At 36.4% G+C, this 27,043-nt stretch overlaps 1 protein-coding gene across 5 annotated transcripts in view; it reads left to right on the forward strand.

The window, feature by feature from the left end:
- Positions 1-27,043, forward strand: part of COL25A1 (collagen type XXV alpha 1 chain) — a 321,970-nt gene that overhangs the window by 180,936 nt on the left and 113,991 nt on the right. For all 5 annotated transcript variants that reach the window (XM_042796993.1, XM_042796997.1, XM_042796996.1 and 2 more), the window contains exon 5: positions 10,422-10,439. In XM_042796993.1, coding sequence (XP_042652927.1) covers positions 10,422-10,439 — 18 coding nt within the window. The remainder of the gene's footprint in view (positions 1-10,421; positions 10,440-27,043) is intronic.

Here is a 27,043-nt window from a genome sequence, read left to right on the forward strand (position 1 = left end):
GAGCTCTAAAACAAAAACTTCACTAAAAAGAAATCTCATCAGACTTGCTAGAAATTATACATCCATGCTAGGAATACTATATTGCATCTAATTAAATTCAGCCTTGATAAACCTGCAATTAACCAAAGGAGAGAAAACAACAGACATGGAGATACATCATTTAATCATATCATGATGAGGAAACCTGACAGTTGTGGGGTTTTCAACATGTATCAATCTTGAACTAAAATAGGTGATTTGAAAAGGCAGTGTGTCATCTTTCACCTTACCTGAACTTTGTGGAGATGATCTGCAAACCTACTGTTTGAGACAGATTTTCTTTTTTCTTTTCATATTCCACACAGGGATTTTTAAACTTAGTCTGACATTGTAACTGGCCTGCATCTCATACAGCTGCTGTAAGGCTAGATTTCTTCTTTCTTCTGAATCTCCTATTATATATGTATTGACGTAAGAGATTTTCAGGCAGCTGCAAGTGACAGTTTAACAATAGAGCTTACTGTAGATTGTTTAGAAATATGGGATAATTTAGCCATGTAATTTTATCAGGATAAGAGTTTCAGAATTCTGAAATGATGCTGTGATAGTCTAAATTAGTATATCTTAAAACTGTCAAATGTGTGATCTAAAAGATTTTTTAAAAAATTACTGGTGGATACCTTAAAATGCGTTGTGGGTTGTTTGGGTTTTTTTGTTTTGTTTGACAGCTGAGTACCAAATCACACTCTTATTGAAGTCAATGTGAAAACTCGCTTTTAATTCGGTGCACTAGAGTCCAGAAAATACTTTTATACTGGTCAACTTCAGCAATAGCATTGTTATGTCTCACTAGCTTTATATGTTGGGCAAACATTGGCCATCAGAAATGCTGAAATAATCTCAGCCACTTTTTAGTGCCATGAAGTTACAGTAAATTGAAACACAATCTAGCATGGTCTTACTGGGGCCTGTTCAGTTTTCTGTATTCATGTCTATCTCTTAAAGATGCGTATGTTTCTGTATTAATTTCGTGTATGCAGAGCATTTCAGACACCTATGGTCTGCATTGGGAGAGAGAATTTTTTCCAAAATACTTGATTTCATACAGATAATCAGGAAAAACAGTGAGTCATTAAAGTTTGAGAAATCATTAAGCCTTTGGAGATGATAATTAGGCTTTTTGTAATTTATTTATACACAAAACTAGAATTGGAGTACTTTGCAGTGTCAAAATTTTTCCTCATTCTTTCCACAAATAATATGTTTGCAACAAATACATTTCTCTGCACATTTCCAATTAATATAAACCTACCAAAAATATGCAGTTAAAATATGCCAATCCATTTCATTTTTAAAAACAGAAACCAAAAAACTTCCTTTTGATAGAGAGTGGTCTGCAGTTTATGAAGAGGAATTTATGTCTGTTTTCTGTTCATTACATATCTTCTGGTTCACAGCTGAGTTTTCTGATGAGTATTCCTTAAATTAAAAGGATCGCTGAAGGATAAGTGGAGAAGTTACAAGTAAGAATATAATCCATATCTTCCTATTTTCCTTACCTTGGAAGATTCTTTTATTACATAGTAGATTTCGACATGTGATACCTTTTCTTATCTTCACTTTTCACATAGAATTTTCTGAAGAAATGAATATTGCATTAAAACTGCCTAAAGTAATAATACTGGCTATCTTTCTGATAGGAACACTCTAAAGGTTTCTGGAGCATTTGCTTACATATCTGATTTCTAACAATAACCCCTAAAATCCCTAGAATATTTACTTCCAGATGTAAACCCATATGTAAAAAAGATACCACTTAAATGGAAAACAACCAATTTTGTGTAGTGTTCAAAATCTGACTAAAAATATCTTTCTTTGCGAAACATTATATTTATAGTATTCTTGAGGAGTGGAAGCTACTTTTCACAAAACCAGACTGGAATGCCACTCATATTCCCCTTCCTCTCATGTGTCATCTCTGTCCATATTAGGGTTATTAGATAGGTAGTTAGTGCTAAGTAAATAGTTGGGTATTATCTGGAAAAAAAGATCTGCTGTACAAACATCTTTGCTTTTGAAGATCTTGGAAAAAAGTGTATATAATACCATAAGTAAATATCCAGTAATAGCATACACTTAAAAATGGTAGTCAAAACCTAGAAAGGAAACGCATAGTCCAGAAGAAACATTTTCAATACCATCTGTACTATCTACAGTAAGTGAACAAATAGTGTACGTGTCTATACATAAACCTACTCATCCTCTTCTCTTTCATGATGTATTGTCTTGTCTAGTTTTCTCAAATGTTTTATGGAGACTGTGTTACAGAAGACCATGCATTTCGTACTTGTAAAAAATTACTTGCTAATCTGTAGTAGCAGTTATTTAGAGAACAAAGCAGAAAGTAGTTTGAACTATATAGCGTGCAGCTCTGGAGACAATGAAGTGTAAGTCAAAGATAGACTATAGTTTGAAGACTTTCTTTTAAAACAAATGAAAATGTCTTTGAGTATTCCATGAGACTTCCAGTACAATCATGTAATGAATTTCAGTAAGCATTGTCATATGTAGGATTTTTCTCAGTGCATCCTGAAGTAGCCTTATGTACTATTTCAACTCATCTTTCTCACCCAGCCTGTATCAGTTGTGGAAATTCTGATTGCTTCCATTTTTGAAAAGTGTTTTCTTTCTCTTTCCAACACTAGAAAAAAGCAATTAAGGAAAGAAGGAAATTACTATGTTTTGCTGTTAAAGATATGGTATTTTTATAATGAAATAAAATTATTCATTTTCTTGTAAGTAATGACCTCTTATCTTCAGAAATAATTTTTTTCTCCTGTAAGGCAGTATTTCCCAAGAAAATTTCTCTTTCTTCTTCTATTCTATAAAACAAATCCCAGAAGACTTTCCCAGACTTCAGACCAAGTAGTCCAGATACAAATGGAATCAGGGGGGAAATTCCTATTATTTTCTGTTGTGAGCAGGTGCTTCTCTTCAGTCTACTGGGAATTTCTGATTCTTCTTTACTGAGACTCTTCAAGTTGCTACATATGGTCCTTTTATTTAGGTGCAGAAACTACATAACATGGATAAAGAGCAGGCAAAAATTTAACCAGTTAAAATACCTATCAGTGTAAGGGCGCACTTTTTTTTTTTTTTTTTTTTTTTTTTTTTTCCTTATGGTAAAGAAACATTCCCTGAAAGCAGTGCTTATATGCAAAATGCAAGCACTGCTACAGCTGAAAGAGCTGTTGGCTGGTCCCTCAAAGTAAACAGTTTGACCCCGTAATGAATTTCCTTCTACAAATACTTGCATAATTCTTTTCTGTATTCATTCATCATAAGAATAATTAAATCTTTTGGGCTAAGCTTGCAGCAGACCAAATGGTTAAATTTATCTTCTGGCCCACACAATCCTCTGGGGAACTTTATATACTTACCATGACCTTACTGTTGAGTGTTTTAACTGGTAATATCTGTAGTTTGCTTTCTAGAAGTAGATGTATTCATAACCAGGGTTCAGCTCAGCCTTCGTTTTTGCACCTGCAGCAGACTGTATGTGTAAATATTACTAGATAAATATCCTGTACTAGAGTGCTAGAAAAATCTGGGAAAGCTAATAATTTGCAGGCATGCCTTGATTTTGGGGGTGTCCTGTACCAAATTTAGAAATTTGCTAAATAGCTATGAGAAAATTAGTAAGTACTGTATGTGTGCTGCATGTGTGGGGTCAAGAGGCAAGGCACTGCAGAAGCATAAGAATAAAAGCTGTCCTGTTAATGCACTGGGAAGTGTTGCTTTCTTTATTGGATACCAGGGAAGATCTGTTCAGAGATAACATTTGAAAGATGATGTAGGTCATCCCAACCAATTTTCCCAGGACATCAGCATGTAAAGATGGTAGTGGTCATGCAGATAACTGAGATGCTGGTAACCTGCTTTACACTCTCAGCATGTCATCCACTCATGATGTGACAGGAAACCACAGTAAGAGCTGGAGGGAAACAGAAGTAAGGGGTTCTATTCCTATAGGGCTTCCCAGTAACATGGTTTTGGATCTGACAAGTAGGTTAGTGCACAGGCTTCTTAGAAAGCCAATAATGTACCAAAAATCATGAGTTTCACAATGCATTCATCCAACTGATGCCCTCTTTCATACTAAGTATGTCTGGAATTTTTGGCAGAGTCCGTAATCTAGTCTGGGATAGGATGGATAGCTAGATAGATTAATATGGCATCACTTTTTCGTAGTGTTTATTGTTTTCTTAATAACTGGTTGGACTCACTCATTCACATATCGCTATAGTTCCTATTAGTTGTAGCGCAGAAGGTAGAAATATGCACTCCTGAGTGAAGGGGTCAATGGAACTCCTGCAGACTAAGCTATTACACTTTGAGTTTTTCTCACCAGCCAGAGTAGTGCTCAGAAAGGGGGCAAAAAGCAGCAAAGATAAAATGGGTCAGCATAAACCCGGCAAATATGTTATACATTGTCTTCTCAGCAACAGTGATCAGTACCAAGCAGGATGGGCAGCTGGTCCGAAGGGTCTGTACTCTCAGGGAGGGTGGCCTTGCGAGAGTGCCTGTCAGGCTCCAGGGGGAAAGTCTGGCTGCAGGGACAGCACTTAAGAGAAAACTCTCCAGCAGACATAAGTTAGTGTCCTTTTTGCATGGGGCAAAAACCTGAGAGCTCACAGTTTCAGCCTAAAAGAGGAACTTAATGGCAGAAGCAACTTCTAGGCCTGCTCGTATTCCATTGTCAGTGAAAGGTAACCTGACTGTTTATTTGTCAGAAGACAAAGCAATCAAACATCAACTTTAAAATTAATCCAACTTTCTTTAGCCCTCTTCTCTCTCCTCTCATCACCTGAACATGAAGTTGACACAGAACTAGTTACTGAGTTACAGGAGTGTACATCCACATTAAATCCTTTCTAGAATTTGCATCCATATAACTGGAATCAACCTCTGGACTCTGAAGAAAATAAGTAAGTTGTAAACTATCAATGAGAACAATTCCATGTTTACCAAGGGAAAGAAAAAGAAGGCAGAATAAGGCACAGGACTTCTTGGCCAAAGTGTAGGCAGAAATCTTTAGTATCTCAGTGAACTGCATGAGCTGGTTTCTTATGAACCATCATTATTATAATGTTAACTTAAATACAGAAGAGTTATGAGATTTTATGTGTGCGTTCTTTTAATTTTGCAATCATGTGATAAGACCATTCAGTAAATAGGCTACCTACTCTGTTTTCTCAGTTATTTAAAAAAAAATACACAAGCCAGATGCGTTATTTCATATGTTTGGTTATGTTGTGCCACTATCATTTGCCAAACTAACAATTGCTTCATTGCATGTTGAACCTCTCATTTGTTAAACACCAGCTATTGCCTGGATACTTCCCACCATGCTGTTTTTATTAATTCTGTCTTAGATCATTTTCTTTTGTTATTTTTGTTTGGGTTTTGTTTTGTTTTGTTTTTTTTTCCTGTGCCCTCAATCTCAAAATATCTTTAAGGTATTGGATTTAACTGCTGACATAGACTTAACCATCTTCTAAAGTCCACAGTATTCCCCAAGTCTATATTTTTTCTCATCTTCAGTGTTCCTCTGATTTAACTGTTCCATTTTGTCTTGACTTTTGATTATCCCAGGGTCCGATTGGTATGGATGGAAAGCTGGTAGGTGATTTGTTCAAAACCAGTATAATTTAGGTCTGGCACATATTCCCTCTTTGCTTTTTTAATTACTCATGCTGAAATGTATGTTAATCACATATGGGCTTCCTTCAGCATAATTTATTTCAACCTCAGTAGCATAGATTTTTAACAGAGTGCTGAAAAGCCACTTCAATCATTTGCATCTATCCAAGGAAATGGAGGTCAGCTATACTATTCCTGTTTCCTTACCATTTTCTACCTGGATTAGATCGGAAGACAGATGTTCCTAGTTGGGTGCTCTGTCCAGAGAACGCTCCACAAGGGTAATTTGGTGGTGCCTTTCAAACAGCAGGATATTATTTCTGATCGCATATCTGTGACTCTTGCTGTTTTCCTTTTTCCACGGGTTTTTGTGTTTTAATTTCTCTGTCTGGATTTTGTTGGCTGATTAGATCTGAACAGCCTCATGTCTCATTTAAAATGTGTTTGTATGCATCCCAGACATTCTTTAGGGAGATACCGCTTGAGTTAAATTAGAAATAACCTTTAATTTTATACAGTGCATTTGTAAATCTATTTGCATTTGTGTATATATTTGTATATCCATATATTTAGGATGTATAACCCTAGAAGTTTATGTTCCCAGCTTTTTAAAGATTAAACTAATGCAAAAAGTGTAAAAATACAGTTTCTGCACTTTCTCATGCTATTGTTTTTGCTCCCTCTCTTTCTTCTTTTCCAGGACAGCCCTTTTCTCTGATATCCTGAAACCTTTTTTTTTTTTTTTTCCCTGTCTTTTAATTTGCTACAAGCCCCATTTCCTTTGCAATCTCAACTTGTTAACTTGCACTGTCAGCTTCCATTTTCTTCTCTTAAGACTCTTTCCTGTGCTCCTTGAGGTCTCTTTCTACCGTTAAGTAGCTTCTCTGCAATGTTTGCAGCCTCCAGTCAATAGGCTTTTTCTTTAAGCAGATTGATAGCTTACTTGTTGACTTCAGCTAGACCTGGCTACACCATATATGTTTGGTTTTTATCTTTTCATATAATTTAAACATCAGCAGCTCATATGAGGTTAAACTGCTAGGAAGAGATTAACTATCAACCACGGAAGACCTTCCATCATGGTAATTAGAATAGTCAGCTAAACTTAACCTCTTTCTTTCCTGCAAAATAACATACTAAGTAAGTAGGAATATACAGGTGGAAATTGTTCTGCAGATTTTGCTAAAACCATGACATAATATGCAGCTATACCACTGTAGTAATGCAGATTGAAAACAAAACAAAAAACCCACAAACAAATAAATAAGAAGCAGCAATCAATAATGGATAATCGTGTACATGAGCAATGATCCAGAGGTTCAAAGCAGCAGCCACTAAAATACACTTGATCAGTTATTGGTGTTGGAACTGATCTGTAAAAGCATGCAAATAACAGCAGTCAGTTGGTAGCTGCAATCAATCAATCAATTTTAGAGTACATAATACATTTGAACAAAGAGATGTTCATTAGAAAGAAAAATCAGAGCAATGCTGACCTTTCCGTCTTGAAGAGTATTTACTCCCTGTTTGTTATCTAAAATTTAGAGAAATATTTCCATCTAAAACATTTTAATCCAGAAGTAACATACATTGGGAACAATTTACGCAGCAGTGAGTAGGAGCAATTTCATCAATCCTGGAGTCTTTTTGGGAACACAGTCATATTAATTGCGACTGAGCTTGCTCAGATGAGTAATAATATCAGATTATGTTCATGTAAGAGGGTTTTCTAATGAACACAAAAGAAACTTAGAGCTTTATTTCTGACACTTTCACAACAAACAAAAATGAGAGAAGGCAAAATGAACAGCCCCTTTTTCATCTACCATGCTTTGAATTGTTATGTGACAATGACCAATAAAAAAAGTCAGTATTGTGATGCCTCTTTCTACCTGTACCTTTGTAAGCAGAGCTGATGAGTTCCGTCACATAGTGCTTGCTGCATTGTCTGGTTAGTGTAATTTACTGGATCATTAGTGAAAAGGGAAAATTATGTTGTAGCTGTGGTAACTAGTAGGGCAAGGAATATCTAAGAGCATATAAAAATATGGAAGGATTGAGAACAACTGAAAAAACAGAAGATTATTACCTTCACTAATGCAAAGTTCCTTGCATGTTTAAGGAAGTCATAGCCAACAGGATAAAAAAATGCAGCTATGAGTACTTTTGTATTCAGCATCTGCATTTACAGTTAAGTGCAGGATAATTGCAGTATTGACAGTGTATATAAACTGAGAGTAATGAAACTATTACACTCCCCATTATTTCAGAGTTCTGTGTCGCCATGAAAAACAATTGACCTGTAAAAATTCAGTTTCCAGCTTTCCTCTCTCTGTATTGCAGACATGATAAAACGGTAATTATAAATGCACGATAACAAAATGGCAAACTGGTAATGCTGTTGACACTGAGAGTAGAAAACACTTTCCTGGGAGCATGATTCCATCCCTGACATTCCATTTGGAATATGTTTGTGTTATGTGTATGTCCCTTATATCATACATATAGCATATGCCATGTGGACACTTAGTATCCTTTATGTCTAAGTTAGATTGAAGAAAAAAGTGTCAGTTTTCAAATCTTTCTGTTTAAAAATATATATGTATATATTCTGTTTATTTGCTTTTTACTGCTTTAAATCAGCATTTTGAAACATTTTGGTAATTTCAGACTTTCATTTAAGGGTTTGGGTTTTATATATATATGAGTATATATATATCTTGGAGACAGTCTAATGATTTGGACAAAATGTATTGCAACTTTAGATATACTCATGAGACAAACGTATTGTGAGTTTGTTTATAAAAGTTTGCATGCATAGGTCTCAGTTTAGTTAATTTATACAAACTTATTGTATAAGCTGCCCAATACTGCATCAGTAAGCTATTACTAGTGATTTTAGGATTAGATACAGCATATAATATCTTAAAACCTGCTGTGATGGGAAGATTGAGGTAAGGGATGAATGCTGAGGAGTCCCCATCATATACATTAACCCAGTGTGATGTGTAACTTCATAGAACTGACCAATTCAGAAAACTACTTCTTATTAGAACTGTCAAACCTCAGCCAGTACTTTTTTTGTCTGAAAACCTCTCTAGTGCAGTGTTGTAAGGAACTAATACAAAACTGCAACATTTACAACAAGAAATGCTTTAGGCTACCTTTAGTGTAAGGAATAGATAGCCACAATAATTCTGTATTTTATCATGGCTCCTCAGTAACATTATTTCTAATATTTCATACATTAAGAAAAAAGATCTTAAAAAACTTACATATGAATTAAAATATGTTGTTCTGGTTTTTAATTTAGCACAAAAAAATCTTATTAGTTATCAAAAAAATGCATTTTTCTTCAGCTGCTTTTCTTGGAGATAATAGTTCCAAGTTGAAATGCTTCTTTCAAACTCCATCCCCCTGCCCTTTAAAATCACACAGAATCACAGTATGGTTGAAGTTGAAGGGACCTCTGGAGGTCCTCTGGTCTAACCTCTCTGCTTAAGCAGAGCCACTTAGAGCAGGTTGCCCGGAATCATGTCTAGATGGCTTTTGAAGATCTCCAAGGATGGAGACTTCACAATTTCCCTGGGCAACCTGTGCCAGTGCTTCGTTACCCTCACGGTAAAGTTTTTTCCTGATTACAGTGTTTCCCAGTGTTTGGACAGAAAAGTTTCAACTCTGTGTAGGAGTACCTTCTAGCTAAAGAGAAGAGATTTTATAAGAAGTCTCCATGCTCAGCTTCTTTCAACAAAAGGAAATGTAGTTTCAATTCAACTTAAATATTGCTAAAGTGTCATAAAACACTATAAACTAAACTATTCATAGGAGTTTAAGAAATCCTCTCTTTATAGGGAGAAATACATAAATATTTGTCTCTGTCTTACAGTGCGAGCTGATTGTCTGGGTGGTTGTAGTTCATAGTCATAGCTACTATACTGCTTTGTAATATAATTCTGCTTCACACAAATAATTTATGAGTGGGCTAGAATAACTGATGACTTTCACTGGCTTTCCTAGGCTAGGGACTTCAGTGATAGGAAGTGAGCTCTGTACAGCAACAAGAGATAGTTGCAACTCCTCAGTGGGCAGAGTGCCTCTCCATTTGTCCAGGGATTGTCCAAAGGTGATGTTGATAAATAAGGAAGAGGAAAAGTATCAGCTACCTCTTGGGCTGGCTGTCAAGGTTCATCTACTGCTGACTTGCTGGTTTAGATATTGGTTTATACTTGGTTAAAACTGTGGTACTTACAGCAATGGCAATAAGACTGTTGTTTGCCCAGCAATGTGTTCCTCATGTTTTTAGATTTTGTTCATTCAGTAGGCAGTGATTAGCACCTCCTTGAAACACGGGGGTGAGCCATAATAGAGAAAAAGCACCCAATACATACTTCTAAATCAAATCAACAGCTGTGCATTCTTTCTCACTTGAGAATGATTAAATTAGGTCTTTCTATCATTTCTAAATTTTTCTGACTATTTAAAGTATGAAGTTTCTCAAATGCAGGTTCAGTGATGTGTGATTGTAATTTACTTCTGGAATCAGTTAATTGTAAGAAAGTTCATCAGTTTGAATTAAAACATTCAAATTCAGTATAGATTTAAGAGTCCATAATCTGACTTCAATACAGTTACCGGATTTTTTGTTATCTTATTAGTTAGTACTATAACTATTTTCTACTATTTAAGGAGTTAATCCTTGTCCTAACTTTCCATAACCTTATCTTTTTCTTGTTTTTCAGGGTCAGCCTGGTCCTCAAGTAAGTGCTGTCTTATTTTCCTACATAAGTTAAAGCTAAATACAGGGGCCACCAAATTCAGGTTATTTACAAAGTATTTTGATGATTTTTTAAAATCCTACTGAAATAATCTAGAAACTGGTAACCATTGCATAATTCAGTAAGGCAGATATTTCCCAAGAGAGAAACATGGGGCCCCCCATATGGTTGTCTGAGTTCCCTCAGCTGTTTAACCAGATGGTGGGGTTAACAACGTAATACTGAATAAAGCAAATCTCCTAACTATGGCTTGAAGCTTTGCCACCTAACTTTAAAGCAAGATAACTTAACAAATGTGTAACAAATGTAATACTTCAACTGCTTATTAATCACATGCTAATAATGTTGCTATAATCCAGGCAGCTCTCAGTTATTTTAGATATTGCACTGCTAGGTATTTTGGTTAGTTCTATACACTGCTTTGAGTTAGTTCTGCTTTATTTAAAAATAGTAGAACTTTGTCTTGTGAGCTGTAATTGAAGACATCAAAATGCAGAGTTCTGACTTCAGTTCTAAGGTAGAAATAGATCAGCAGAAAGGAAACATTAGATATAGCAAAAATTGAATTTAAATTATTTGAGTTAAAGAGCGGTATATAAATGTGGAAGGGCAAGAAAATTGAGAGGGGGGCAGAGGGGAAAGCCAATACCAAATCCAACCTTAGTGAAATCAGTTGAAAAATTCTAGCTTTTTGCATACTCAGGATGCATTATGGGAAGTAAACTCTGGTCTCTGGGACCATCTTAGCACAAGTGATTTGCTTGAACTAGGATTTCTGTGAGGGCCTTTTATATTTGAGAATCTTAATTGGAAGTCAAAGCTTTACAGCCTTATTGACTGAATTTTTTCAAGTTAAGATTTTCTTTATGGGAAAAAAGCATTTTCCTCATATTTTTTTTGTTTCTAATATTTTTTTTTTCTGCTGAAAGATAGTTTGTGTTATAAACCTTCATCCCACTCAGTTTGAATGCCTAGTATCCTTGTAGTGCCAGGCTCCATTTAATAGTATTATATAAGTAGTCTGTACAATACTGGAAATAACCACCCCTCCACAGTGCTTATGTTTCACAGTAGGGTCTTGACGTGTGGTCTACACAGAGAGTTATCTTCAGTCTCTGTGCTGCTGGGGGTCAATGAAGAGGGAGACTGTAATTCTGTGTGGCAGTCCTGCTCTGAGCAAGCTCTGTTGAGGACCTGAGGCTCTTGAGGCTGTGGGCTGCCCTCTAGTTGATGTTGACTTGTGCTGCCACCCATGTCTCTTCCCTCTGGGTTTGGACCCCCATCTCTCACATTTCAGTTGCTTGGAGAATGTCTCTTGCTTAATGCTTGTGAACAGCTTCTCAGTCTTGGGAGCTCATATCTCTACATAAAATGCCCTGAGGTAGCTGTAGGCAAAGAACCACAGTAGAGATGGCAACATTCTGTGCTGTTTCAAGGACAGAAAGGCAGAAAAATTTTGTCACAATTGTAAGAGAAGTCGGGTGCAAACCATAGGAAAAACTAAAAATCCCCCTCCTCCAAACTGTACTAACTTCTCTGTGCCCCAAATGATTATACAGAGAGCAGGTGCAAGGTACTAGGACCAACAAGACTTAGGATGAGAATTCTTACATCCTAACTTCATTAGTTTCTCCCAGTGGAAATGCTCATCTTTGTACCATTGCCGTTGTCCTGAGCGACACTTACCATTATTCTTAATACTGACTTTTTCTCCTTTTCAGCTGAAGATGCTCTTATTGTGGTAGGAGGATACATATGTACTCAGTCATTTTGACTGGCTGATTGAGTCCAGGAATAAATCTTGTAAGGGCACTGATGAGGAAGTCATAATGACATGAGGCTCAGCTTTAGATCAAGATGGCTAAACCTAGAAGCTTCTGTGCAGGTGTTGACATGTGAGGTGTCTAAGCACTCCTTGTAGTCCATGAAGGTCGAGTCCAATGCTCAGTGCACCTAGAAACCTCTTCAGCTTATTGTAAGCTCCCAGGGCTCAATTACATTGCCTGCCTGCAGGTGTTTGTTGTTGCATGAGACGATCCAGGGTCTCCAGTCTAGACTCTGGCTGTTGTGTGTACAAGGGATGGAGGCTGTATTGGACCTTTGTTGTAACTGTCAGTCATGGGCAGCTGTCTTTGGATACACAGGGACACATGACACTAGTTGTACACATTCATGCCTCTTAATTACAGATTCTGATTACAGGCAGCTACTGAGTCAAACAACCATTCTGCTGAATTGCTTTCTAGCCTATGTTGACATCTATGTGTCTTAGGCAACTACATGTAGGCTGTACATTTAGATGTCTTTCTTCTTAAACTGAAAGCCAGATCCAGATAACTTCATGAGACAGCATTTTAAAAATGTTGAAAGCTGCGGTTGAAAATCTCAAGACTTTTAAAAAATATTTTTAAGGTATTAGTGTAAAACAGAAACTGTTCACATACAGATAAAATAAGCCAAACCCCCTCAGTTTCTCATTAAAAAACTGCAAATTTTCAGCCACCCATGATTTTCAGTAATTTCCCCACTCTTAACTGTGTCCATGAGAAATACAAAATGAAAATTATTGGTCAGTTTGGTTAGTAAGTAAAGGCTTCCTGTCTTCAAAGATCAGAATTTCTATGCTGACAAAAGAAAGTTTTTGATGTCATAGCCATGTAAGTCCACACTGAGATCAAAGATAAATTCTAATCCTTTTTACACTCAGTGTTTTATTAGCACCTATTCTTTTTTGCTATGATTTTGAAAAAGTGCACACTAAATTCACCCAACACGTACATAATTACTGAGTACAAATATAAATTCATACCAGATCAGTAACACCTATCTTTTTATCTTTGAATTTTTACTGCTTCTTTTCTACAAAAATATACCACAAAGGATTATTTTGCTTCGTATTTTCCTGTTTGAAGTAAAAAGAAGCTTTATTAAAACCCACAAGCATTTTATCAACAAATGCTCATGGTTCTATTGTAGCTCTGAAAGGTAAAGACCATAATGAATAGCTAAAGAATTTCTAGCATAACCTTTAAAAAAATAAAGAACCTTCTTACGATTTTGGTTTTCTGTTAAAAAGAAAGCTGTTTCAAATACCATGAAAACTGAGTTTCTTTGTAGAATAGCAAGTAATAAAATTTTTAATATTTTTTCTGAAACTTAAATTCTGACTTTTGAGTGACCCCACAGAATGCCTGCTTTTTCTTGTTTAGAATGTAAATATGTATTTAGATTAGCTTGTACAAGAAAGGTTTATTTTCCCAATAAATCTATGGAACCAAATTCTGCCCATACATCTACTGTTTAAAATAGCGGGAGTATTCATGTTTGTCAAAGAACAGACTAGCTTCTAGTCTAAAGTTAATGTACTATCTGGGTAAAGAGAGGTGGCTTGCTATTTTTAACTTTTTTTGTTGTTTAGAAGTAAAGTTCATATAAATATTAGAAAACAGTGCATTTAGTATTATGGTAAAGGAAGAGAAAATGATCCTTTATGAAATCCTGCTGAACTAAAACTGTTAACAAATACAAATGTGGGGAAAGGTGGTATTTAAGTGTGACTTTGTCTCAGTCAGTCAACTCTTCTCTTTGTGGCAGTATGCTCTCTCTGGCCTGTCTCTGGTGCAACATACTTTCTCTCTCATGTCAGCATACATGATCACTCTCTGTGTGGGACTTTGAGATATTGCAGCCCCACAGATGCTTCTCCCTTCACTTTGGCAGCCATTCAAATTTGCATTAGAAATGGACAAAATACTAATGATTGATACTTGTTTTCATGAGACTCTTGTTTTCCTATATGTGAAACGTCTGTGGAAGAGATGTTATTTCAGTCTGAAATTTTCCAGTGTTGTGTGCATGATAAAGGGTTACCATAGCAATTCTGGTGACAAATGTATGTGTGTGTCTTTTTCACCGTCAAGCTTCAGGGTATGTGACTGGAGTATTTTTAATTTCTGATGACAGAGATTCTGATTCATGGTTAGACAGGCTATTACTAGCTTGTGTTGTCAGCAGAGCTGGTGGGAACCATTTTAACTTTTAGTTTTCTGGGTTTTGTCAAGGACTGAGAAAAATAGCCAGCAGGACATAGGCCACAGTTTTGAGCTGTTTGGGATGGCAGCACTGTATTTAAGAGATTTGTTTATCGCTTCCAAGAGAACACTGTGATAGTAGGAAGAATCCTAGACCTTAGTAAAGAGTTGAGTATCTGACAGCAGGAAGGATGGGAAGGGGACTGTATAAAGAAAATGTATTTTAAGTGCTGCTGTTTCCCTTTCAGTTTTGGTAGTTTGGGTAGCCATCTGCATTTCAAGAACTGTTAAATATTCCTCTCAGTTAGCACATCCCATTCAGTACTGAAGTGGTTGATAAGGTTAAGTTATCATGTATGTGTTTTGATGGCTTTTTAAGCTATGGGCAAGGTATATAATATGACCTATCACCTAATACTGCTAAGTGGTCTCTACCTGTCAGACCCTTAGAGTTGAACATGTTGCTTTTGTTCTGATCACCATAAACTGAGGTGTAAATTCCATGTTCCTTGTGCCCAGCAGTTTTCCTTTATGAATGCCTTGAGTCTCTCTACTTGTGTGGAAAGTCGGGGAAGGAGGCAAAAAGTACACTTATGAAGAACAAAATCAGCATAAGGCTGGAGAAATAGTTCATCACCTTGAGGTACACAGTGCAGTAGAGATGCTGCATCTGAAAGAAGGCCAGTGGTTGTATCCAGGCCATCAGCTATTCACACTCTAGAGAATTATCTTGTGTGGTGTTTTTTTCTCCCTAAGCTCCTTTGTAAACTTCTGATCCTTCTGAAGGATTGTATTGCTCAGTCTGAATACGCAAGTGCTAGACTGCTTCTGAGTTACGAGTTACAGACCTCCAGACCAGATTTTGCTGTCAGACTTTAACAATTAATTTGTTAACAAAGTACAGGTACAGTCATTCAGATTTTTGTTTTCTACGCAAATATGGAGTGATGTTGCCTTTGTTTTGTGTTTGCGTGTGTCTGTCCACACTTTTTGAGGATGCCATCAGACCGTTATCTCAATGTAGGTTATGAAATTCCTTCAATAAATTTATGCATCTTAGTTTCTTCTTAATTCATTATATGAAAGTATGGTACTTAAATAGAAATCAGAATATGAGTGAGAAGTTGGTGTAAATTCATGGGGGGATGCACTCTTTTACTGTGATCTTTCAGTTAAAGGGAGCCAAATATCATTTTGCATCTAAAGATTTGAATTCAGTTTTTTGTTTCTTCTGAAGTGTCTTCACTAACATGTGAACATTGGAAAGAGCTAATGCATTGCCCATGTTCTGCCCTAGGTATTACTGATGTCAGTGAGTGTTGAATACAGAATTTTGACATCATGTTGAGAGTTACTGTAAGTTGAGGAGGAAATGTAATTTCAAATGGGAGCAAACAGTTTGTTAGACTTTGGTAAAGAAGGAGAAGTACTGAAAGAGAATAAATAACAGGCTTAATTTTCCTTCGAAAAGATTCTTCCTAAGTGAGTTTAAAACATTTGCAGGTTTTTTCATATGCATGCCCCATATTTCCTCCTAGCTACCATCATCAAGTCCAACTAATTAGTTATACCTGTGTAAATGAAAATAAGATTAGGCTTAGCCTTAGAGTTTGGGCTTATATACAGCAGTAGAAATAGATTAATATAGTGTCTTTTAAAAAATAGTTAATCTCGCCTAATGGCCAGATAGACATAGGAAGATAGCAGAACACAGCATGTAAACATCTCTTTCTTACTTGCATTTGTACCAATAACAAAGCCAAATACTTGATCCAGTTGCCACTAATAGCAGTTTACTATCATTTTTGAGATCAGAAATTAATCTTAAGTAAAGGCATCACCTAAATAAACAAGCTTGTACTGTTTCATAAGTATTTAGTGGGCAGAGCTTTATCATTTGCTTACCATTTTCCCCCATTTCTGAAGCTGTAATAGAATTTCTGAACACTATTGAAATTGTGCGGTCATTTTAGGAAACACTCAGCACATATTCACTTGTTAACATGAAGAAACAAATGCATCATGGCTTTTCTTTTTATGTTAGTTGCCAAACTGAACCATATCAGAGAACATAGGAGGAGGAATCATGCTCAAAGCTTCTTGTTTACTGTCTGATGTGTACATAAATGTTTATGACACAAAAGATGCAAGAAATGTATCTTCCCAGAAGCAGTTAATGTATTTAATTGTTTTAGAGTATGTTGCTTTCTCAGCTTTGTATGTAATAAAGCAGAAATTAATTTTGTTAAAAGGAATTAACAACAAAAATAAGCACTTTTAAAATATAAAACACTTCAGTTTCCCCTGGTAGACTTATGTACATGTGTAAACCAGGATAGCTGTGAATATTAAATGCTTTTTGGCTAAGCAGATGGCATTAGTGCAAATAAGAGGATTTTTTGCTTTGTGAAGAAGAGAGCACAGACTTGGAGATTTAGGGGCAAACTGTTCTGGACTATTGATTTTACCAAGACTAAGGAAGCACCACACATAATTTAAAAAGGTTGAGGGGAGTAAGTTCCAGGCATCAACAAGCAAAATTCTTGCAGCATTGGATATTGTACCCTGCTTCCAACATGCTTTTTTACTTGTCTTTTCCCACTCTTTTATCAGGATTTGCAAAGGAGCCTCTAATGGCAGATTAATGACTTCCCTACAGTACCCTGATAAATGAATTTAGTTGGGGATTATCAGACTTGTTAGAGCTCTCTTTATCTAATGTCAGACACCCAAAACGGAGGCCAGACTCCTACCCCAGCAGTGCTACTGTGTTCTTTTACCTACTCTGATAGGCATGCTTTTGGTTTACAACTTCAGTAACTCTCTCTGGAAATCTTGTGCTGAAATACCAAGATGTTCAAATGTTTCACAGCATTTCCTGGAACTGGTAATTTATTTCTGATTTTCTTACCTGATTCAGAAAAATATCAGATTTGAAATCTGTTAATTTGACAATTACCAATTCAATCTAGGTTTTGATTTTCTACAAACACAAATGTAATAATTTTCATTGTACAAAATTCTGTGGAAAGAGAACTTCATGCAGGTACTGTCAGCTATGGATGCCCTCATAAAATAAGTTCTATTGTTATGAAGGCATCTTCTTTTACGAAACCTAAAGATCTCTTGTTGGAGAATGGCTCAGAGACAAGGGTCCTGTGCCTTTAGCCAATAGATTGTAAGCCTGCATGCCTAAGTTGTGCCTTGTCATGTATTAAGAAAATCTTTGAATGAACGTTAGCGCAGGCTCTGCTCATAAAAAAAGAAAAAGGGGGAATTGTTGGAGAATGGCTCAGAGACAAGGGTCCTGAGCCCACCGAGCAATTGTATGATCAGAGCCTGCTCTAGATGCTGATGCTGAGCCTCACTAGGTTTTGCCTGCAGCTGCTCGCAGCTGCTGATACAGGAGGAATGTCAAGGACGCTTCAGCCCTGTGTACCGTGGTGTGTCGAAAACAGGTTAAGGGGGATTAGGAATAGTGGTCTGAGAAACCTAGTGTTATGGTAACGGTGGTCTGAGAAACATTGTGTTATGGTACTGTTGTGTATTGAAAACAAGTCAATAGGAATCAGAAATAGTAGCATGAGAAACTTAGTGTTATGAGAAGCTTGTGCTGTAAGCTAACTGCAAGTAGGTGGACCGTGCGAATACGACCTTTAGAGCTTAAGCCAATCAGCTAGTGACTAGTAGGCATAATAATTATCATTGTCTGTATAAATATATGTACCCTGGACCAATAAAGACACATGTTGATTGATGCTCTATCTTCCACACTGAACCCGTCTCAGCGTGTCGTTCGTCTGTGGCTCCGCAATCTCTCTCCAGAGTAGCTGTATGCAATAGATGAAGAAAGCTCAGAAGATGGGTTCTTGGAACAGTTTGTCTGGCCCAAAATTTTTAGAAGTTGATCCCCTCATTTAATTGTTCACATAGTGACCAGTTATGGTACAGTTACTCTGAAAACCCAAGTCTTAGAATAAAAAAATAAATAAAACTAATATAGAGAACTCTAAAAGGAAACGTGAAGGACAGCTTTCTATTTTAGGGTGTTACCAACTTTTATTCATGGTGACATCATTAATTTCAGAAAAGAATTAGTTTTGTTTTAATGAAATAAACAAAAAGGTCTGATTCACTCATTACATATGCTAACATAAATGTTATGGGGAATCACAGATTAGCATTCCACCTATTCATCTAGAAGTTACAGCTGTCACCAGGGCATACTAGATATTCTAACAGCAAGTGAAGAACTGTGAAGCAAAAATTATTTGTAAGCCTTAATTGGGTATAACGTTTCTTAGCTTAACAGAGTACATATGAATACAAAACCCAATTGCAAGCCTAGTAATGTGGTTCCATTATGAGATGTACAAAGAGTTGTCAAAATATAATTAAGAACTCTGAAATATTTCTTGTATTCCTAAATCATTTCTTTATCAAATGACCTTTGTATTTTCTTCATCCTATTCTACAGATGGCAGAAATACACTAGTGTGTTCTGTGTTTTATTAGGAATTATGTCAAAGCAAAGTATTGCACTATGTTCAGGAATATTATATAGTATTTTACTATCTTGCTGCACATGTTTTTAATTCAATATTAAACTCCTACTGGCTTATTGTTTTTATGGATCCTTATGCTATATTTCAGCTTTGAATTCCAGTTCAATTTGTTGCAGAACTCAGTAGTTTGACTAGCTTTTAAAAAAATAAAAATTAAATTAAGAGTTATAAAAATGTGTATTTCATCAAGCTTATGGTGACTTAAAGATAATGCTGTGATATCTAAGACCTTAGTCTTTCACAAGGTTTTCAAAATATCAGAGTTTCCTTGATCATCCATTGTCAGTCCAGAGCCCTGGTGACTTTCTCTTCTGCCAGCTTGGAAGTCCTGAAAACTAGAGCAGACCTGTGAGATTTGCATCTCAGGCTGCCAGATGGAAGCTTCAAAATTTGTATATTCCATTATGAAGTGACACCTTTGTTAATTGAAATTTGACTTTAAGAAACCTTATATGTTAGCAGAAGTGTTTCAGGTTCTTTATATTGATTTGATGCCAGCACACAGAGCTGTGATGATGTGCTATTCTTTCCTGTAAGTATGAGTCAAGTTTGAGGGAGAGAAAAAAGAAGAAATACAAAATGCAGCAATTCCTTTCACTGGAGTGTTTTGTGTACTGCCAGTAATGTTATCAATGAGCATGGCGTGGAAGTGTCCTATTTGTTTGTGAGCTTTAATCCAGAACTCCTACGTCTGAAAAATGCTTTGGCTGTCCCTGCAATATCATAGGAGTTCCTAACAATCTTTCTTGCTGAGATCCATCAATAACATTCAAGAGTTGTGAGCTGCTGAGAAACATGTAAGAGAATCACGTATTTTCAGAAATACAATCCAGTTATATTACACAGTATGTCTGTTAGTGATCATTTGCCAAAAAGAATGAATATCCATTTAAGTGTACATATACATATGTGTGTAATTTCCCCTGAAGATGTTCTGAATTTTGTAGACCAAACTATTAGTCTTGAGGATAAAACTGTTTTGTTTTTAATAAACTTTATGTTGTCTTAAATTGCTTCCTGTATAAAAAAAGATGTTGCCAGCCTTAAAGGTTACAAAAATATCTTCAGTCATCTCACTTTTATATATGCCTATGTCTAAAAGTATGTATATGTTTGTAGCTGATATAAAAATTCCTTTGCATTTATCCAGTATTTCAACTCAAGCTTTACAAATCTGAACAGTTCTCAAAACAGCTCTATAAAGTGTGTCATCATAATTTTCCCCTGTTGTAGATGAGGAAATGAGGAAGATAAATAGAAGGTTTAGTTCTTCTACTAGCATTTGTTTGTCTTATTGTAACACATATTATTTCAAATGCTGGTTTTATGTGCTTTTATTTCTATATACTCGTAGACTTTGGATCAGTTAATCCATGGTTAAAGGTTGACACATCCCCATCAAGACTAGAGTTATGACTCAGTGTCAAGTCTTTCAGTCTTCTAGCAGTGACTTGTAGCTAGGAGAGTTTGGAGACATTTGCAGTTACCTGGTGCTTCCAGGTTGCCTCAGATGGATTTGTGCAGTGTAGCTTTCATCGTTACATTCATCAGGCAATTATTGTAAAAAAGCTTGTTTTGGGTACTGACGGAGCCTAGCATGCACAGGAACTACTTAAGGGACTACAGGACATGCAAGGGGGGATAAGAAAGAAAGAAGGATAAGATCCTCAGAGACATGTATATTGGTATTTCACTAAAATACATTTTTCCCAAGTGTTAGCATATCCGCAAGTTAAAAAAAGTTACTTAGGTTGTGAAATAATTTTATTGCTCTTAATCTGTGGAGGTTATACTGCAGTTGCAGAAGCTTTTCTATATCTTGGGCTATATTTTACATGGCTATGGCTTTATACTAATATTTTACTGTTATTTTCTTTTAACAGTTCATGATTTAAGTAATCTAACACACCACTTCTTTTACAGTAGCATTTTATAGTTGCAATTGCAGACAACACTGAAAGAATATCTAAATCTTTCTTTGGTATTCTACTATCTTGAGTAAGCAAAGGTATCCTGTACTGAGTAGTAAAGTTTGGAAAAGAAAAAACAGTGTATGTACAGGATGCCATGCCTTTGATATACTGAATGAAACTCTGGGCATTGCTACTGAAACAATTGTGGTTTCACCACAGTAAATAGAAAATTGAAATTGACCTCCCCTATTTAAAAGTCTGTGTTAAAATCTATTTCCTGAAATTAAGTTTAGTGTTGAAATACAGCAAACTTTTTAGCTATAAAGCCTTGTTTGTATGTGGGCTATCCAGTTTGCTCATTTACACAAGTTCAGCCTTTATTACTTTAATGTTAATATGCCTTGATATGATAGCAGGTACAGGCCAAAATACTTCAAAAAGGGTAGCAGACTTTTTGTAGCAGATTCTTTGAAATTAATCTTAGTGCTTTCAATAACGAATTTTGGGTTGTTTTTAATTTCTTCCAAAGAGAGATGGGGAAGTGGGAGAATGTATGAAAACAGAATGAAATGGGTATGAGTCACAACAATGATGTTCTCTTTTGTTTTGGTTTGTTTTTCCTTGAATTGTCTTAATTTTATTTCACTAGCTGACTTGTTTTGAAACTAGTCCTTATTTCAAGGAGATGAACAGAGAGTTTTTCGGGTATTTCAATCATTTGTTCCTATGTAGTTATGATTTTTTTGGAGAGCTGTACCCTATGCAGCACCTGCTAATGAAGTACATAAATCTTGTCCTTGACCCAATTACCGGTCAAAGGAGGATCTGCCTGGCAGGTATTTATATGCTATTTCTCTACACAGTAGTAACAGAGACAGTAAAGTTGAAAGACACAGAAGGCTAGGGAGCTTGGGAGACATATTTCAATGACCACATGTCCTTCTCTTGTAGGTAGTGATGGGCAGTCGTGAATCTCCATTGCTCTAAAACTGTCCCCTTCCCTTGCTTTCTTCCTTTGTCTGTTTTCATCAAGTTTTTCTTGAAGTTCAACCTGTCATCCTCATCAAAAAAGTCCTTTTAAGCCAAACAATGAAGACCAAATGAGCAAAGGACACTGTCATTTCAGCTGAATTATCTACCAGGCCACTAGGCAATCAGGGAAACACCAGGGGTGTTTGAATTACAGAAGCCACTGTTCATGTTTTAGGTAAAAAATGACTGAAACATTAGAATGTGAGCTACTGTTTCTGAAAATAACAGGAAGTTGTTAACTCCCAGTGAGGAACTGTTTTCTTACTAAGCTTCGAGGAATAAATGAGAGAGCTGGCCTATAGATCAAAATCTACCAAAGGAAGTATAAAAAATATTTAATGGTGTATTTTTTATCTCAAAAGTCTGGAAAAAGGATTTCACGAGTTTGATTGGCAGGAGGTGTAATTTTTTCTTTTCAATTTCCATTGTGTTGGGAAAGAAAGACAGAATGTACTTCCATGATCCCTGCAGTTTTATAAGCCCTAAATTCCACCAGACTATATTGGTCTTCCTTTAAAGTCTTTTTCTTTTTTTTTTTTTTTTTTTTTTTTTCTTATTATTGTTTTCCCAAGTTCTCATTTGGTTTTAGAGCATATTAATTGCTTCCATAAAGTAGAATGTTTTGATCAGGTTCAGGACAGCAATACCTAATAGAACTGCTTAGACCAGGGAGCCAGAAGGATACCAGGCTTTTTGAGCAAAATAGCTCTGTATTTGTACGTTCTGTTTATTGGATGCGTACTGGTACAGTCCTCACTAGTGAGTGCAGAAAACTCCTCTGGAATGGTACTGTGCCATTGTTATTTTAATAAAAGGGGATAATTGGGAGGTTAAGCAGTGCTAGTTATTTTTTCCTCTTTGTTTCATATCCCTTTTAATGTTCAATGCAAAATAAAAGGCGTGAAGTCTGTCGCAATAAAAACTGTTTAGAGCTATAACTTCTTTCCTGCTTCAGTAGTTTGACACAACAATAAATGCAATTCTTCTGAAGAAAAGGTGAAGCAATCTACCTTGAAAACTCTTTGCACTCTAGTTCTTTTTATTGTAAAAATTCAAAGCAGCTTTTCATTCTTCTTGTCTTCCTGTCTCCCAAACACGCTTTTTAACTGTTGTTTAATTCATTGCTCCTTGAATTTCTGTGGCATCATTTCTGTTGACTGGAGTGAATATTTATTAATGAAAGAGACTCTAGTCAACTGCACTTTCCCTTGTTATTGAATCTTGTACACTATTGAATCTTATCAAGAAGCCCATGACTTATAATAAATATTTTCATCTGTTGATAGCAGATTCATTTTTGCCTATTCCATTGCCACTATGCTATATATCAATTTTGCTCTCACTTGTGACATAACCATGCAACTACTGAGTGAATGCTGATACAGAAACGCAGTCTTGTTTTTAAATTCCACCACCAACATGCTCACATGTGTGGTCACACATGTGAAGACACACACACACATGTGTTTACCTGTTGGAGAGTGCATAACAGGGATAAAAAATAATCTGCTGCATAGTATAGTATAAGTGGGACTCCAAGTGTCTATTCTCAATGCAGCAAAAGGCACAGGACGAAGAAGTAGGAAGGCAAAGTGAAGGTAAAGGAGTGTAGAGCATCCTGCTTGAGATACTGGAGGATAAGCAGTTAATCTCAGTCATATCATACCCTTTAGCAGAGCCTGCTGCAATAAGGCAGGGGGTAATGGTTTTAAACTGAAAGAGGGTAGATTAAGACTAGACATAAAGAAGCAATTTTTCACAGTGAGGGTGGTGAAACACTGGAGCAGGTTGCCCAGATATGTGGCAGATGCCCCCTCCCTGGAAGCATTCAGGGTGAGGCTGGATGGGGCTCTGAGCAACTTGGTCTAGTTGAAGATGTCTCTGCTCATTGCAAGGGGCTTGGACTAGATGACCCTTAAAGGTCCCTTCCAACCTAAACTATTCTATGATTCTAAGATACCATGTGATACTTTATCAAGTCTTAGGTAGGCGTGTGATGAGACAGGGATCTGCTGGAGGATTGGTGGACGAGTAGGAAGCCTGAACCAGTCTGTATCAGAAACATGGTTCATTTTTGGAATATTCGATAAACCAAGTGTTGAACACTGAAACTGGTATTTTGTTGTCGTTAAAAAATATTTTTAAAATCATAGATTGAACTCCAAAAAATCCTGAGACTGGTTTGGAAGCAGCAAATGTAACAGTAATAGTGAAAAAAGCAGCTCACTGTTCTGTCTGCTTGAGGTATTTTGATTCTGTAGGGCACACATCAGTTGTGTTTTCAAACGTCTTCCTGCAGTTCTGAGCACCAGCCAAAAAATTTGTCTGTTTCTGCCTTTTTGATGTAACCAAGATTATGTGTCTGTATCTTCCTTGCACCTATGATGTTATTGAAAACAGAAACTCTAGATGTTTTCTTATAAAATGAGATACTTAGCAATATTAGATTTTCTCATCTGTGTTTTATGTGCTGTTTTACACATTTAGTAGAGTGGGATTTCCTTTGTGGTGTTTTTTTACAATATTGCATAAGAACTCTAATGTCATCAGTAAATTTCTGCTTATCTAGCAAGTAGGAGAAGAAGAGGGCGCACTGTGGACAAGGCAATGAGGGCTTAGATTCAAGAAATACATGTATTACAGTCCATTCAGCAGTAAGTGATAGTCAGGAGGCTTTTGACTTTACTGGAAGCCATTTTCTTATCTTTAATAATGTGACTAGTTTTTCTTTGGTCTTACTGGCATGTATGGTAGCTACTCATTGCTTAAATTAATTTATGGCAATAGTAAGGGTGACCCTTGATTTTTCATGTTCAGGCAATGGGTACATAGTCATATACTCTCTGTACCATGGAAATTTATAGGAATATTTGAGTTGAGTTTTGTAGGTTTTCAAAGAAAAACATCGTGTTTATCTGCAGAGGAGGAGAAAAAGCAGGGGAAAAGGACAGCCTTACTGATTAATGAAAAAAGAAAGTATGTCAGAGAAAGGAAAAGGAGACCTCCTCTAGCAGGTCCTTGTTTGGGACACGGAGCTTTATGCTTCTTCCTGGGAACTGAACTAGTCAGTTAGCAGTGACCTCTCTGAATTGGTCAGTTAGCAGTGACCCCATTGCAGCTTGTGATGCAATCTGATGATTTTTGTGGGCAACATTATAAAGTTCAAAAAAACCATCCCATCCTGATCTTAGCGAGAGCACTTCATGAGAAATTAATGTCTAAATTACAGTCTGAATCCTTTCTTGACACATTTTGGGTAGATTGTGTTCTCCTGCCTGCAGTTTATGAACCTGCCAGATTTATGTATTAGCATAAATCACTGACTTCTGAATATGACTGTATGAATTTACAGCAGGATTCACTTACAATTTGCTTGTTGATGTGAATGTTAACTGAGCTGTTTATCTAGGTTGTTATATATATATATATATCAATTTTACGTTTCTCAGGGTACATCCTTTTACATAATGTTTATAAAGTCAGGCACAGTTATTGTGTCAAATATTCAGGTTTCCTTTGCTCTGCCTTGGAATATTGTAACAAAGACTTGAGAATACAAGAGGATCAAAGGGAAGATTGGTAAGAGTCTTTTGGGTGGTGGGTTGGTTTTTTTCTTTAAAGTTTTCTCCATGAGTCAGGGAGGAATAAAATAAGTAAAAGGGAATATAATTTCAGTGGTGGAAGCTGTTCAGATTCACTGGAAATTCTTGTGAGCGCTTGTAAAATTGATGCAAGGTAAAATGTTGGCATTGTAAACCAGCATATGTAAACACTGGCTGTAAACATGGCCAAGTTCAGCAAATGCCAAAACCACATTACTCAGTAGTTCCGGGCTTGCATAGTGGATGCAAGACTAAAATGAGTGTAGGAGCTTTGAAATAGAATTGTATTTCATAATACTCTGTGTAACCTTTTATCTTATGATTCAGCATATCTGATCATAATATTTTACAGCAACTATAGGTTAGACTGGGGATTGTTGTTCCGGTCAGGAACTTGTAATTTGTCAAAGTCATCAGCCAGATTCAAAGAAAGAAGTTTGACTTCTGTAACTGAACACTTTGTTGTTATGTGCTGAAACCACCTTTTTACCCTCAACATAAACTTCAGGAATTGGATTAACTTAGGCAATGTATTGCATGTCATTTATTTGTGAAAACATGATTAAACTAAGCTGGCAAATCGGTTTCTTTTTTGAATGTGTCTAGATGACACTGGACTGTCTGCTTCACTTTTGTGCTTGTCCCCACAAGGCTGCTATTCCTTTACGCTGCCAGTTACACTCTTATTGTGAATGCTGTAGCTGCTAGTAGGGATGAACTCATTGTATGCTGTTTCATCCCAAATGAAAAAGAAGGCTGAATCTTGCAAGTTACATTCATTCCTCTAGCTGCCAGGTTGCCTTAACATATGGCTGTTACGGTTGAAATGTAGGAAAGCAGTGACTGTATCTAAAAGTCTGTTATTACTCCGTCTGATGGGAGCTGCTGAGTTCGGTGTCTCAGGTTCCTTGGGAGCATTGAAGGTGGATGATCCCACTGGGACTTGGGACTGTCAGAGCCCAACTGATTCTGCTTGGTTGGCTGATGACAGCTTGTGCTGGGCACTGGCAGGTCCTTTTTGCAGTGGCATTGTATGGGTTATCTAACAGTCACTAAAAATGTGGATTCCTCTGCCCTGACTTTGGAAGTTTCTACAGAACCTAGAAACATCGCTGTTTCTTTGAACCCTTTCTTCGGAATCCCTTACTATTTTCAGTCTTACTTTCCTCTCAATGCTTGGAGTGTTTTTCGTAAAGTAATGGTAGAACTGCCTGGATTATGGTTAAGGGCAGATCTATAGCAATAAGAATATATAGAGAATACAGGTATAACAGCATTCAGATAATTTTGAATGATTGTAAAACCAGTATAAATCAAATACTGGCTTTTGAAGAGGTACTCTGAATATAACTGTTGTGAAAGTATAAAGGTGGCAATGGCTGCAAGAATGGAATATAAAATCAGCATCTTTCAGGGAATGAATTATAAAAAGCCAGCTGTATG

This window comes from Tyto alba, unplaced genomic scaffold, assembly GCF_018691265.1.
Source record: "Tyto alba isolate M040663 unplaced genomic scaffold, T.alba_DEE_v4.0 Super-Scaffold_23, whole genome shotgun sequence".
Taxonomy (NCBI): domain Eukaryota; kingdom Metazoa; phylum Chordata; class Aves; order Strigiformes; family Tytonidae; genus Tyto; species Tyto alba.